Raw genomic sequence first — 15575 nt, forward strand, 5'->3', positions numbered from 1 at the left:
TGCTGGCAATCAAGACAATTTGTTCTATAACCTTCCCCGGCACTGAGGTCAGACTGACAGGCCTGTAATTCCCCAGATCTTCCTTCTGACCCTTTTTAGAATCACAGAATACCAGGTTGGAAGGGACCACAAGGATCATGTGGTCCAGCCTTTCTTGTAGATGGGTGTCACATTTGCTAACTTCTGGTCAACCGGGACTTCCCAAGTTAGCCAGGAATGCTGATAAATGATGGAAAGTGGCTTGGTGAGCTCTTCCATCACCTTCCTTAGTACCCTTCGCTGGATCCCATCCGGCCCCATGGACTTGTGTGTGTCAAAGTGGTGTGTCATGTAATTAACCGTTTCCCCTTGGATTATGGGGGCTTCATTCTGCTCCCCATCCCTGTCTTCCAGCTCAGGGGGCTGGGTACCTGGGGAACAACCATTCTTACTGTTAAAGACTGAGGCAAAGAAGGCATTAAGTACCTCAGCCTTTTCCTCATCCTTTGTCTCTGTGTTTCCCCTCACATCCAATAAAAGATGGAGATTCTCCTTAGCCTTCCTTTTGTTGTTAATGTATTTATAGAAACACTTTTTTATTGTCTTTTACAGCAGTAGCCAGATATAATTATATATGGGGGGAAAAAAGCAACATTAACCACCTCTCTTTCTTCCATGAAATAGGTTTTCCTGTCATCTGCTGCAACTGAGTACAGCTCTCTTACAATTGAAAGAAACAAACCCATAAAGAACGACCTAGTTCTTGACCAAACCCAAGAAAATCTGTATGTGATGACCACAGACAAGGTAATGTGTCCTGCTTGCATTAAGGACCAGGCCCGCTTTCACTTTCTCTGCAACTTTACCTGACATATGTACATTTCTCGGTTGTTCCTGGAAGTCACACCATTTGGTGGGGCTTCTTCCACTCTGTGTATGAAGACCTTTCTCAAGTCCAAGCTGATGGACTTGATTGTTGTCACTTGGAGAACTGTTATATCCTTGGTACTTAGGGATTGGGAATGGCAAGTGGGTTCACCTCTAAAGCTCTCTTGTGGGGTCTGGGAGAAGGACGAAGTTGAGATGTTTGGCACCGGCACCAGCACTCCATGGGGTCAGGCAGCCCTAGCACTCAGTGTGGTGTCCATGGGGTACCAGTGGATGCTCTAGCTACCATCAGTCCTTTTCAAGAATACTCAGGATTTAGGATGCTGGCAGCTGACATAATAGCATTTACACATCTCTACTGCTGCCAGGAGTTTTCGTGGGTCTTACCGTCAAAATCTAAGAAGCAAAGGAGAGAATTATACTTTGGGAAACACTTTTGTTTGAGCCTCTACTAGAACCAAGCGAGAAAGGTCGGACTTGGCTGTGAAAGGCACAGGCAGCCTCTTCTAGGTTCCCCTCCTCTGTGCTGCCAGGTGAGACACAATGGAGGTTTGTAAAGAAAGGAAGGAAAAAAAGCAAGTAGGAGATGACAGGGGATGCCAGATTTCTCCTTCACTTCCAGCTGCAACCCTCTTCTGACACTTCTCTTTCTGGTGGCTGGAGCTGCCAGCCTCAAACATGTGGTTCAGCAGCTCTCCAGGACGGGATGGGTGACAGGCTGCGACCATTTGCAGCACTGACAGGGACACAGAATGGGACATGAGAAACGCTCCGGCAGCAGCAATACAGGGAAAATGAGGGGAAAGGAGACTATTTGGGGAAAACAGTGCAAGAAGAATGTTCTTTGTTTTATAAAAGGATTAATATAAATTCCTGCTGCGGGAACGTTATATTCTAGCTGAAGTTTTTCAGGCTAGAAGCCACATTGGAAAAAGTGCCAGATAAGCGACTTATAAAGCATTTAATAATATGACAGCGTGTGCAAGAGGTTACTTAATATATTTTTTTTTTTGAGTAGTTGATACTTCTCATTTGGCTTCTGTTCAGATATGGAACAAAACTCCAAACTTCAATGTTGTCCGCAAAAGCCTGGGCGGCCTGGCACCCCATTTGACAAGCTGGCACGTTGCTTAGGAGCCCTGATGTCCCCACCAGGCTATGGCGTGAGCTGCTGAGCAGCATAAGGGGTGGCAGCAACCTTGGAGGAAGACGACTTTTCTGGTGACAGTCTGCTTGAATTGGTAGAATTTAGGAAGGCCACAGAGCAATTTTTCCAAGAAAATTTGCAAAAAAAATAATTCCATCTCTACAAAATGTTTAAATTTAGAAAGCAGCAAATTTCTACCAGAGAAAGGATTTCAGTTTAATCCTTTCCAAGTAGCGCTCTCAGACACCGCCGTTTCTGAATAATGCAAATAATAGTTTTCTTTTACAAAACCTGTTCAGCTTAAATATGAATAACTAAAGTTGGGAGCTCTGTAATGGCATTACATTACTGTCATCTCCAGGAGTTAATTACAATGAGCAGTCCCACCCACTTTTAGTAGCAGATAGACAGGAGGAGAATGGAGGCCTTCGGAGCTGGGAGAAACGAAGCAACGTAAGCGAGGGGAGAAGAATAAATGCTGAAACGTGCACTTCTGGGTTAAGCATTGCTGGGATTTGTGAGAATAGAGATACCAGAACCCTGCCCTGGGAGTTAGAATGGTTTAGAGTTATTTAAAATAAGGTAAACAATAAAGAGCAGGCTAGCCGCACTGATGGGTGTGCTGAATGCTAAGCTGCCTGACGGATGCAGCATTCGGAAAGGAATTGCTTGGGCTCTGTAAGCACTTGAGCAAAGTGAAAGGGATGATGTGGTAGGTGATAACTTGAAGCAGCCTTTGAAAAGAAATCAGATCGAGAGAAATACAGGGAAGAATGCTACAGAGGTTAAGAGCCACAGTGAAAAATAAGCTCTTGCTTTCCTGGTTCCCTTCTCCCTCCCCCTTCTCCTCCCAGCTTCTCCTGCTGTGTCAATAGCAGTGGGTGGCTTGGAGCAAATGCTTTCAAAAGTCAGCCCCCTCCTCCCCGCTCTGCTCCCAGAGCTTGGGCAGAGAGCAGGAGAAACCCCTTGCAGCTCCTTGGGGGCCCTGGCAAGGAGCGTACCACCCCTGCCACGCTCACGCTGGGTGGTTATAAGTGAGCATCACTGCAAGGATCCCAGATTCCTCATGGTACCTACCGTAGTGGGAGGAAAGCAGAAGCCTGTGGCAGTCACTTACCACAATCACTAGCTTATTTGCTTGTTTTAGTTTTTACCACGCTCTTTGATTAAGAATGACAATTAGAAAAAATCTCTAAAATTAGTTTCTCTGCGTTTTGAAGCCGACTGTAAACAGAGCTGCTATTTTTATTTTTTTTTTTTAAATCCATTAAGTTTACATAAAAATTGCACAGACAGCAATCTCTAGGGCTTGTTTCTGCCTGCCAGAATTATGAAATAAATACTTTGTCATAAAAAAGCCATTCACTGGATATTAAATTACTCATGGGTACCAGTTAGTGAAACAGAGTGCCAGTAACTCAGCTCCAGTTAGGTAAGAATATGTGGAAGAAGAGGGAGTGGAAAAGAGTGCTGAAAAGGTAAACCTCTGTATTGATATATGCAAGAAAACTACCCAATATGGATATTTTCCTTAACTGAGTCAGACTGAACTCTCGGAAAGTGAAAGAAAAGGCCAAACTCAGACTTTCAAAGTAGCTTTGTAATTGTCAGTTGTTTTAAATGAGAGGTTAAGGTAGAAAGATGAAAGTTTACATCTCAGAGTTACTGTTGCTAGACTTTTTGCGCTCTTTAAAAGTAAAACACAGTCATCAACAGGAAGACATGTGTCCTGTTCTCCTCTTGCATCATTTCAGCAGCAAAACTAAAAGGGATGGTTGTGTGCTGGCTCCTTTTTCTGTGCATCAAAGAAAGGCAAAATTGTTTATTCTCTGCACCAAAGGAAATCAAAACCAGAAGCCGTATATTTACTGGGGGACTGAGACATGAGAACTGATGATGCTCTTTTCCCTGCTGCTTCCTGTCATAATTATTTCTGTTTTCTTTCGTGAATGTATTGCGTGGTGGAGGGTTATGCGTGGAGAAGCGCCGTAACCCAAAGCGCCCTGGCGCTCTCACGCTTGCAGACTTTCTGAAATGCCTTCTGGCTAAAAGTGCCACCGACGGTCGCGTTTCTAAACGTTTTCATCTCTGTGCTAGTGATATGGAGGGAAGGATATTTTGTTTAAAAAATTATCTAGCCGGTACCAAGTTAGCCTTTTGAAAGGATCTGTTCTGCAGTAGCTGTTTCTTGAATTCAGAGCGTTGTTGACGCAATTTCTGTCCTGCGGTGGCTGCTGTAATATGGGTTTCTAGAAGTAACATAACTGGAGGAAATTAAAAGCTCGATTTTTGTAAGACTTGCTCATGATTCTGGATTATAACAATGTCCTACATTACTTTGGAGAGAGATTAGGGAATATTGTAGTGAAAAATAAAAGCAGAAGAAGTGTGTGAATTTGGACTTGGTTAATGGGGACGTAGCCAGACTCTGGTTTTGTATGGATTTTCTTAAAATCAAGCTGAGCTCTGATCATAATAACACAGGGTCAAGTATTCTGCTGCCACAGGCAACAGCGCTGCACAACAACGTTTCCGTCTCCTTGCGCGTTCTTCAGATCCCTTACGGTTTGCTTTACTTTTGGTTCTGCAGGTGTATCGGCTACCTGTGCAGGACTGCCACAAATATTCAGACTGTGAGAAGTGTACTCAAGCGAGGGATCCGTACTGTGGCTGGTGTGTGAGAGAGGGCAGGTGAGTGCTGCTGCTGCTTTTTTGGGTGCAAGCAGTGGAATAGCTCAAATTTTGACACTTGCCTTGGGTTACTGCTCGGTGTAATGACCCCAACTTTTTATACTCAGCCTTACACTCCTGATTGATAGTGATGGAATTTATCACATAGACATTGATATCAATCTTCTGTGCACACATATAAGTCCCCATTGACTTCTGCAGATTCAATTAGTCTGGGAAAGTATATGCTTTTGTGCCGGTACTGAAAATCAGTAATACATCTGACTGCATGTTCTATCATCCTCTGATCTGTGCAGTCAAATGTTCTCCCCAGAAATTAAAAGAGTGCTCCCTATTTAATATTCAGAAAATATAGCATAAATTTTAAGTAGAGCAGGAAAGTGTAAAACTGCAAAAAGGAAAAAAAACTGTTCATGTCTGAAATAAAGTATATAGCTCAAACACCGTTTTTATGTAAACGTCATCTATCAAGACATGTAGCTACACTGAACCCTCACCTAACTGCTAGGAGAGCAGAAAGCGGCATTTGGCTGACGAGCTGCAGAGGTTAACTGAATTAATATTCAAACACATGTAAACCGGGACAGCACTGAACAGCTCTGGAATGTCTCTTCTTTGCAGTCTTCGTTGATTGGAGTGGCAATAGGGAAGAGCGGTTCTGCAGCTCTCTTTTTGACTACGAAGTTAATTAACCCCGTGGCATGAGCGGCTGGGAATCCGTGATTCTAAGTACTTGCTGTTGGAACAAAGGGGCTATTTAATTATAGTATGCAGATGAATTTCAGGTTTCCAGCTTCCTGTCTGAAAATGTGAACTATCACATTAAGTTACCTATCAGCCTGATGTGTAGCAGAATATGGAGCACTGCAGAGAAACTTATGCGGTGCGTGCAGCTTTATGTAATATACTGTAACTCTTCCAGCCTGGGTTTCAGTTGCTGTGGATGAAACCTGAGATTTGGAATATACACCTCAGACTCCTCGTGGGCTTCTGGGAGTTGAAGGCCATGTCATATATCATACAAAAGGCAATTTTCCTTAGATTTCCCTTCAGGTTTCTGATATGACCACTGACCTCAATATCTCAAAGTATTAATGGTCTCTGAGAACAGGAAAACATGAATTTTTGCATTTGCTAGTATTTATTTCCAATGAGGAAAAAAAAGTTTTTAATTTCTAATGTTTTTCCCATCTGCAGCAAGTTCTGTCTCATGATCACACACAGCAATTAATAGTGTATTTAGGGATATGTTATATGAATGTAGACTCTGTGTGTAAATTATATCTTTAAGGGTAGGGCTGACAGAACTGTGCAGTTCTTCTGCACTGCAGCATCTCTTCTTTCTGTGCTTCTTGTCCACGAGCTGGGAAAATCTCCCAGTATTTTTGGTGAGACTGCACAACTGCTGCTGTCTTCCCATAGTGGTAACGGAGCTCTGTCAGAGAGAGATCTTAAATAACGGCTGGAATTTATGAAAACATTCACTGCAAAAGTGACATTTCTCGTGCTGTGGTTTCACAGGAGCTCTCCACAAGCCTGTGTAGCCCCAGCAATACTCTGCTGCGTTTGTACTCTCATGCATCAGGTGTCTTTTTACTGGCAACACGTAGCTGTCTGCCACTTGACCTGCAGAAAAACTAGAGTGTGCCCACTCATTCAGGAGTTTGTTATATTTTACAATTAAGATTAATCAGCCTGGTTTCAGATGATCAGCAGTGGCTCCGTTGCCTGATGGCTCCTGTGCTAAATATTACTGCCTCTCTGTGAGTTTGGGTCGTCTAGTCCGAAATGGGGTCCAAAATATTATATGTATATGTTTCCCCACTTGCTTTTGACATGTCAAACCGTCAATACTTATTCATCCACTTATTGTCTTAAAAATTCTCTATTAACAACCTGAATAGTCAATATTAAAGCAAATTCCTAGTCAGCTTGTGTTGTAATTTCAGTCTCTAAGCCTGAAATTGTTCAGTTGTTCAGAGAAAGCAGAGTCCAGCTATAATATTGCCATGCTCTGACTTTTTGTTCCTGTTTTGTCAGGTGCACAAAGAAGGCAGACTGTGGAACAGCTGATAAGGAGAACCACTGGCTGTGGAGTCCAAGTGGCACGTGCATGACCATCGTTAGCGCAGACCCTCTAAACATGAGTCGCAGAGCCCCCACAAAGGTATGACAAGAAAGCGCTTTCCCTTCATGTTCTTAAAGCACATTGGTGTGACCACCAGGAAGATGAATATCTGCATTTCTTTATGCGCAGTGGTGACGAGGAATAGGATAATGTTTTGGGTATCTCTTTCTCTGGTGTTTGTCACAGTGCTCTTTCTTGCCTACTGTTTTCAGAGGTTGCAGTTTATATTTTCTTCTAAGAAATGCTCTTTTTGACCTTCTCCGTAAACCAAAGATGATGCACTGGTATGGATGATATAGCACGTACACTTATCTGAATATTATGAAAGTGTTGCACAATGTTGTATAACCCATAAAAAGTAACTGATAGGGGAGATTTCATGTTGCCCTTTCAGCTTACTTGAGCATAAACTTAAATAAGCAGTGAAGCCATAAGCTGTTGCTTTAAAATCAGCGGTGGATTTGCCTACACAGCGAAGTCTGGGTACATGCAGAAGGTAAATTCAGCGTGCAAAATGTCTCTGTGGCAACAAAACTGAGTATTCAGACTGTGACCAGGGTGTCGTAGCTTGCTCTTATTCCAAATGGAACGTGCCAGTGCAGACTGAGGGCTTCCTGGGGGTGCTCAGCAAGTAAAATCAGTAAAGTGGCTTTTAAAGTCCCTTAATCAGAAAAAAAGAGACTTTAATTTGAGTCAGTTTAATTCCAATCCTAAATGATGTAAACAGCATTGTGTTAAGGCCATTTCTATGTTGAATAAAAATGTTAGTAGAGTGTAACTAGTCCACTTAAAATCCACACCTTCTCTTAGTTCAGATCTTGTTAACTTGTGTTGACAAGTATCTGATATCTCACATCAGCATCTGAGGCCAAAATACCTAAAAACCAAACCCAAACCCAACTTCAAATGAACATTTACGTGCTGCCTGTACCATCGCTAATGCCACTGTCTCCTCATGATTCCTTTACTCCCCAAAAAACATTGCAGCTCATAACATAATGACCAGTTTCAGTGTAAAAGGGATGATTGTTATTTCTACTGGCAATACAAAATGGAAAAAGTTAAACTGTATAATTAACACACCTGAAGATTAAATCAAGGACAGCATCCAAAATTTCATTTCAATTTTTCCCTTTTTCCTTGCTAAGTTTTCCCATTTTATTTTGCTTTTAGTTTCTCACATGCACTCTATATTGATAATTTCCTCAAGGAGGTTAAGATCTCACCATCGCTCTTTCAGAAATCCTTTTTCATCAGTAATGATAGATCTCAGTGGGTTTCTTGCATGTACATTGAGTCTTGAGGAAGCCGCTTTTCTGTTCAGCCCTTTCAAACTCCAGCTTTTCCAGCCCATCCAGCCTTGGTTTCATTATTCACTAGTAACACCTATGGTTAGTGTAAATTTAATTAAGTTTTCGGGATTTAAGTGTTAACCACTCTGTTTATTGTTGCTAAACTGGATGCTGAGAACAAGAATAAAAGGCTTTGGGTGTGCCTGTACAGACATTGTCGTTCTGATCTAATGCATTGACAGGACAAGAGGTTTTTGTACCAGTCTAATTCAATATATACCCAGCCTGGAAAAATTGGTAGAGGTATAAGAAGAAAAGATTAGGAGACGGGATGAAATAAAAATGGAGAACCATCTTCTGTGATACTATATCATAGTTTGCCAAAAAAAAAGAGCAGTTGAAATTCTCTGGCCATAAATAAATCTTACTGGGTCTTGTTTTGCTTCTTTCAAATATTTTACCCTTTTTAAATTTTGTTTCCAGGTGGAACTGACTGTAAGTCCGTTGCCAACTCTGACTGACAGTGACAAGGTTTTGTGTACGTTTGGTGAAACAATCCATGACGCTCAATTAAGAGAAGGGGTTATTATCTGTGATCCGCCCGATATAATACCTCCAACACCAAAAGGTCAAGGTAAAGAAATATTGCTGCCCTCCACATATAATAAGAGGAAAGAACATAGCCTGCTGCTTCTAATGTGATGCCCTTATATGAGCTCCATACAAGGTTATTTTCCTCTTCCAGTCCCTTTCCCCAAATAGTCTATTGCTGAACTTTGTCCATTCAAACATTTGGGGGGAAAAAAAAAAAAAAGGTTTGCTCAAACTTTTTCCATTGCTGTATTTACAAGCATTCCAAGTGTTTCTACCAGGAACCTGAAACAGGAGCTTGGCAGAGCCATAGGCACAGAGCCAGAGCGGTGTTACTCTGTGTCCCAGACAAACAAAGCCCAGCTTCTCTAATCTTACCCTAATCATTCCGAGTTGTGGGACCAGAAGAGCCACACATGAGCTTCAGATGTGAAGTTCTTCATCTCTGATGTCTTAGCTTTCCTCTAGTCAGCTGTAGTTCAGTGGCTTGTTTTCTGGTCCATGTCACAAGGCTGTTCTTTCTCTCATAAAGCCTTCTGCCTCTTCTGCAATGTGCCCTCCAGCTTCTGCAGCAGTAAGTCCAGTGGAAAAATATGTGATCGTATAATTAAAGGCTGTATCATTGTTCTGAACCACTGATTATATGCTTAAGGTTTGTTGCCAGCCATAATTCTTGTCCTGTTTCCTAGATAGTGTTTTGTTCATGCTTTAAGTTCATACATCTTGATGCATAAACACATGGAATAAAACTGATTACACAGCACTGATTATTATGTATCAAGTTTAAAAAAACAAATAGAAAAAAACACAAAACGGAACACAAAAAAGGGCGTTCTTGCAGCTTGCAGAGGTACCCTTGAGGATATCCCCTTTGTATGTATCACAGCAGTCATGAACTGTCAGAGCAGTACTTGGAAGCACTTTTTAAGATACATTTCAATTCTCTTAAGACTGAAACAGATCAAAATCCAGTTTCAGTTGCAGGAAGAGTAATGATATTAAAATCTCACTCAAGTTTTAAACTAGCTGGGGTGTGTCACAGTATCAGATTATGCTGTGTTAAAGCGGCAGTTCCTTATTTAGGGCCAATTCATATTCCCTAAATATTTTGTAAAGCAGGACATAAAGCGGCTGGGTTGATAAATATGACAGCTTGATGTCTTTCAGCATAAAACGTGAGACTAGAAGCCTCTCAGAGATGGCATTCGAGTAACCAAGTCACCTGGAAATAATACAGCCCTCTGAGTTTGTCACACAGGGATCCATCTGAAAGGATGTTCAGAAGTAATATAAAGGTGCTCAGAAGCCTGGCAGACACTTCAGCAGGAGGCAGACGGTTGTTACCACGGCCAGTGGTTACTGGCAGCATGTGACAAAAGGTCCTGAGCCATCCACTTACTGTTAAGAAACCCTATTGAGTTTGGAAAAGTCTGGGTTACTTTAGTTGTGTTTGGTTCCAAAGGGAATAAGACATTTCTAGAGAGGAAGGATGCTTTTTCGCAGTCCCGTTGTTAGGAAATCCCTTGGCATTCTTACCGGTCTGAAATATTCAAGGGGACCCAGTGCAGGCAGAGGTGACTTCCAGCCAAGCAGCTTCTTCAGAGAACCTGTTCAAGGAAAGCAGAGTTTGAAATTGCCCAATAGCTTGTGAAATAGCTTGCGACAAGGGCTTAATGATTTCTGCAAAAGGTATTTCAAACAGCTTCGCTGAGGAAAGCAACAGTTTCTGAAGACAGATTTTCCACTCTTAGTTCAATAATGATCCAGACAAGAAGTACATTTGTGGAGAAATCATGTACAGCAAACTGAAGATCAGAAGTGCCTGTGGTAACTGAGCGTTGCAGGCACTGTTGGGCATTAACCACAAAGATCACTTGCTTTAATTCACATGACGATGACAGTTTTAATCCACAAATGAAACAAGTAATTTTACATGCAGACATATCCATATTTAAGAAAATGTTTTATTTAAAACGACTGTTCTCATGCCAGTTTTCGTCTGTGTTCAATTATGTCCTTATTCAGTTTTTCTTGTTCTTCTAGACTCTTTAAAATTCTAGCATGATGATAGCACTGCTGAGAAACACTTCTGTAAAACAAAGCTATTCTATAATTTTCCTTCTTCCCTTTATCCCATGTCCGCTTTTCTTCTGACAACCATGTGTGGAAAAATTTGCAAAGCTTAAAAAGACAAAGCAGAGCTTATAGATCTGAAGTATAACAGGTCATGAGATCCAGAGTGTCAACAGTATAGTTAAATATTTGCTTGTGTCCTGTAAAATAATAAAAGCATTATCGTTGTATCATTCAGCTCAAGAGCTAAAGAATTCAACAACCACTTAGATAATATTTTTTTTCTTTTGTGATAGATCATGTTTCAGTTCCACTTCAGTTAACCTTTGGAAATAACAAGATATTTTTTGCGTCTCATACTTACCCTTTTTACGACTGTGAAGAAGCAATGAATCTTTTTGAAAATCAGCCGTAAGTATTTCAGCTTCTTAACTTAGGTGTTTAGATCCTGTAGCGTGGTGTTTCAGGTAACTGGCAGCTGAGTTACTCAATCATTTCATAATTAAGCCTTTGGCACTCAATTTGCCAGTGTCCAAATTCTTTTTCTTACATTTTAATGAAGTTGAAAAATGGTTGAAGGGCAGAAGGTAACATAAACCACGTGGAATGGGAATATTCATGGCACGTATAATTAAAGGCCAGTTCATGGGATTGCCATTGCAGGTGAGCTCTGTCGGCATCTGCTTACCTACTTGTTCCCTCAAACATTAGATTTGTGCTTTGGGTTGCAGTGCGTTCAACTAGGATGATCAGAGCTGACTCTGGTCCCATCACCTGCTCTGCTCAAGACGTTGCTGCCCCAAGGCAGGCACAGCCAACGCAAACCCCACTTTGTTCCATCTTATGTAGGAAGGTTGATCGAGATCATTTCCAGTCCTCTCAGACTTGATCTCAAAGTTTGCACAAGGTGCTGTGGATTTCCAATCCTTGTTCGGATATTTAAGCGAGAAAATAGCTTGGGGGGGTTCTTGAACTGTTCTTGCTATGAACTTTTCAGCTTAATGTAGTAAGGACGCTGTAACAGATTGATCTACCCTCAATGAATAAAGATGGAATTTCATTTTCTTTTTTGGTCAATGGTGGAAAAAGCCTGACAGTTTGTCATGACTATCATGTTATATTTGTAGGTGCTATTCTTGTGCAAGCAATAGATGGAATTGCCAGTGGGACTGGAAGAGACATATCTGTGAAGAGTCCTCTTCAGTACAGGATGTGATTAAACAAAATATGGTAATGTTTAAAAATAAGATTATTAGTTTTTTATTAGAACACTTCAATATTTTATTTGCTTTTGCTCTCATATCAGTTGGTTGAATGAGGGATTTAAAAATGATGCTAAAGTTAACTCCAGAAGTGTAAGAATTTTTTTTTTTAGTGACAGTGCGGGGGTGGGAATTTAAGGGTGTGATTGAGGAGGGGCAGTGAGACTGAATAACTCCTGAAAGGATATTTTTGTTCCTTTTACTATTTTGCTTCAATGGGAGGAACGAGATTTCAAGGCTGGGAAAGATAATCACCCACAGCTTTGACATATGCTGCAGTCATTTTTAGCATGTCTAATTTGAAAGGGTGTAATCAAATCTGTCACTGTATTTTAAGCATGAAGTTCTTCAGAACAATCATTCCATTGTCCGAAGGACATCGGAGCTTGTTGTGATAAGACTTTTTACTTGGAATAACGTATAAAATGTTTCTCTCCCTAGGAAGAAGAATGCCCGCAGTTTCTAAACCCTAACCCTCCAATAATACCTATGGAGTACCGAACAATGGTGTATTTTGAGGGAAGACATCTAGCTTATTATCGGGTAAGAATATTAATTCAAAGCTAGCTGTCATTTGAATTCCACTTAAACTGCGGCCATATCCCTAAACTGAAGCATTAGTTTGTGTTCCTTGGAGAACCTGCTCGTAACTGTATTTAAAGAAGGCAGAAAGCTACACATTCAAGTTTGATATAGTATTGGTTGCTGTGGTAGAGTCATCACCAAGACGGAATCAGAGCTGGACAGGATATCTTAGCTACTAGATATGGATCTTTTTTCAAGAATGTAAGTTGGACCTACTGAAACACTTGACAATTATTTTTCATCTAATGAAATGAGAGGAGAATTGTGAATGTTTCATATCTTTTTTCTAATGAAATGAGAGGAATTGTGAATGTTTCATATCTTTTTTCTAATTAAATACTCTTTTTTGGTTTAGAATGACATCACTTGTGTGCTTACTTCAGTTTTCACTTTTCAAACAAAAAAATGCACTCAGAAATTAAATGTTTCTTATTTTGGATGAAACAATCTTTTGGGGGGGGCTTTGTGTGTGTGTGTGACCATCAAACCAGAAGATCAGGTATGTTCTCAGCTCTAGCAAAGGCTTCTCTTTCTCAGTACTTGCTTCCAGAAAGTAAATTACAAAGCTTCTAAGAAGCCAGAGTTTGACTCCAAGCTTTTAATTGCTTTATAACCTAGATAATGCATAAAATGTTGTTGTTAGTTTGATAAAAACGAAGCTTAAAAACCACTTCTTAGTTCTTAGTCTTGTTCTTAGTTTCTATTGTTTGATTCTGTGCTGTTTTGTGTAAATGCAAATTAATGATAGATACGCTGGAGATTGCATTGATTGCTTTGTCTACCAGCCACCTATCAAGGGAAAGAAGGGTCTTGGGTTTTGAGTTGTTTTTTTTCCCCTTTGCCAAATTGAAGTACTGTGTAGCTTACAAAAGTCCTTCTATCAGCTCTGCTGTGCCTGCCAAGGGATGGGAAAGGGTAAGCAGGTCTGGAGAGCAGCAGTGTAAGAAGGGTATTCAGAGAAGGTAAAAAGCAACCCACAAGCACTACAATCATACGAAGACCCTGCGGTGTATCACTACAATGCACATATATCAAGACAGCGCTATACAAACAGAAGTTCAAAAATTAACATTTTCACTTGAGGGCTTTAAAATATATGTAAATAAAAAAAAAGCAATTTGGTGAATTTGATCTGTTCTCTGAGATGCCAGGACAGGTCCCTGGTAGGATGGCTGGCTGTGTGCAAGATGTGGGACACAACACTAGACCTAAAGGCCACAGCTCCCTTTGCTAAAAAAGGAAAAGTGTTCCAGAGAATTTACTCACATTTGTTTGTTTAGCATTGTGAAGAGCTGTTTTTCTGCACAAGAGGAAAATCTTTCCCTGCTTCTTTGATATAAGTGAAAGAGCCTATTCTCTCTTGAGAACAAGTTCAGGGCAGATGCATAATGTAGATGTGCTGAATTTGACTTCTAGAGGACCCTTTTCCTCCAAGGAGGAGAAATAGCAGCAGGAACCGAAAAACTCCTTCATCTAGTTTAGCATTCTGTGAATGAGAACTTTAATCTTTATGAACTACTAGTAGACAAAAGGGAACAAAAATGCTCCTGCACTTTTTTTTTTTTTTCTGTGAGGTATCAATTCTATTTTACGAAGGCAGACACATCCTGTGGGTTGGATGCTTTGTCATGGGTAGCAGTGTTTAACAGCTTGCCTTCAGACCAGACCTAGTATGCATTTATTTAACTTGGAACTGGGAAGGCTTACGTGGAATTCAAGTCTCTGTAAGAAGCGAGATGAATGCATAGGCCCTAGGCTAGAAAGATGCTGGAGAGCAATGAGTGTGAAATGATGTCAGAATAATTTTTCTTAGGTGAGAGCCATGTGGGAACGTCATCTCTGTCATGGGAGCAGCCCCATATATCCTGGTACAGAGGTGCATTTTTAAGCCAGAATAATAATGCCTTCAGTGCCAGAACTTAAATAGGCACACGGGGTGACTGCAGCTGTATACACAGACCTCTGAGAACATGTGAAAACAGACAAATAAGGCATGAAATAGTTGTAATTGCACAGGCACCTGTGCCTGTGGGGTCATGCTATCTGAAGCAATAACTTTGGTTACTGAAAGTTCATTTGAGCAAGGGCATAACTTACCCTCAGCCTTTGGTAAACATCTCATGGAGGGGAGGGTAGCTCAGGAGAAGCCATGGATGGATATTTTGTAGGGGTTGGCCCACAGCCCAAGGGCAAAATAGCATGTGGCTTCTCATGTGGGACCGCTTTGCCACAAGATATGCTGGGCATTACAGAGTGTTTGGAGGTAGCAGTCACGCAGATGTAAGCGCATTTAAGGTCTTTATTGATTAGAACATTGGTATATATCCATTTTCCTCCTATTTTCGTTGCCTAAATTCTTGCTTAGAAAAAGTTGATAAGCAAGAATGTTCTGTTGTTCACTTTGAACTACTAGCTCTATTATCTTGGATTAATCAGTGCTTTGCTTTAAGGGGTGATGCACAATCATGGGTGATTAAGTGCACTAGCCAATATTATGCATATAAGCATCTCTGTTTCCAGGTGGAGATTAGCAGTGAAGATTTGGGCTTACCCAGTGAGTAAGAGATGTGTACGGCTTCCAAAACTGCTATTGCAGAACTGAGGGTGGAAGAATAAGCTCACACTTTTTGTATGCACCTCTTAACTTGTGAACACTTACAGCACAATGAATAAATCTCCTCATGAAGGCTTCTGCTGGAGGGAAATAGACTAAAAGAGGAGAAACTGTTGGCTGTTTTTCTTTCCCTCCTTCCTCTGAAAGAATTTCAGTAGGAAGGTTAAGTAAATCCAAGCTGTCATCGTTCTCTTGGGAATAGCCTCATCCAGGACAAGCGGGTGAGAGGGGAGTTTAGTACTGATCAGTCATATTGCATGCGACTTCTGAGAGGCATTCTCCAGCTGAGTCCTTGAGAGATCGGCACAGTAGAAGAGACAGATGT

General features: G+C 41.0%; 1 protein-coding gene across 5 annotated transcripts in view; it reads left to right on the top strand.

Moving 5' to 3' along the window:
• PLXNB2 (plexin B2) overlaps positions 1-15575 on the top strand; it is a 260188-nt gene that overhangs the window by 184207 nt on the left and 60406 nt on the right. For all 5 annotated transcript variants that reach the window (XM_063323324.1, XM_063323326.1, XM_063323328.1 and 2 more), the window contains 7 exons: positions 664-786; positions 4605-4705; positions 6746-6872; positions 8609-8759; positions 11086-11200; positions 11917-12019; positions 12493-12594. In XM_063323324.1, coding sequence (XP_063179394.1) covers positions 664-786; positions 4605-4705; positions 6746-6872; positions 8609-8759; positions 11086-11200; positions 11917-12019; positions 12493-12594 — 822 coding nt within the window. The remainder of the gene's footprint in view (positions 1-663; positions 787-4604; positions 4706-6745; positions 6873-8608; positions 8760-11085; positions 11201-11916; positions 12020-12492; positions 12595-15575) is intronic.

Source organism: Chroicocephalus ridibundus, chromosome 1 (genome assembly GCF_963924245.1).
Source record: "Chroicocephalus ridibundus chromosome 1, bChrRid1.1, whole genome shotgun sequence".
In the NCBI taxonomy this organism is placed as follows: domain Eukaryota; kingdom Metazoa; phylum Chordata; class Aves; order Charadriiformes; family Laridae; genus Chroicocephalus; species Chroicocephalus ridibundus.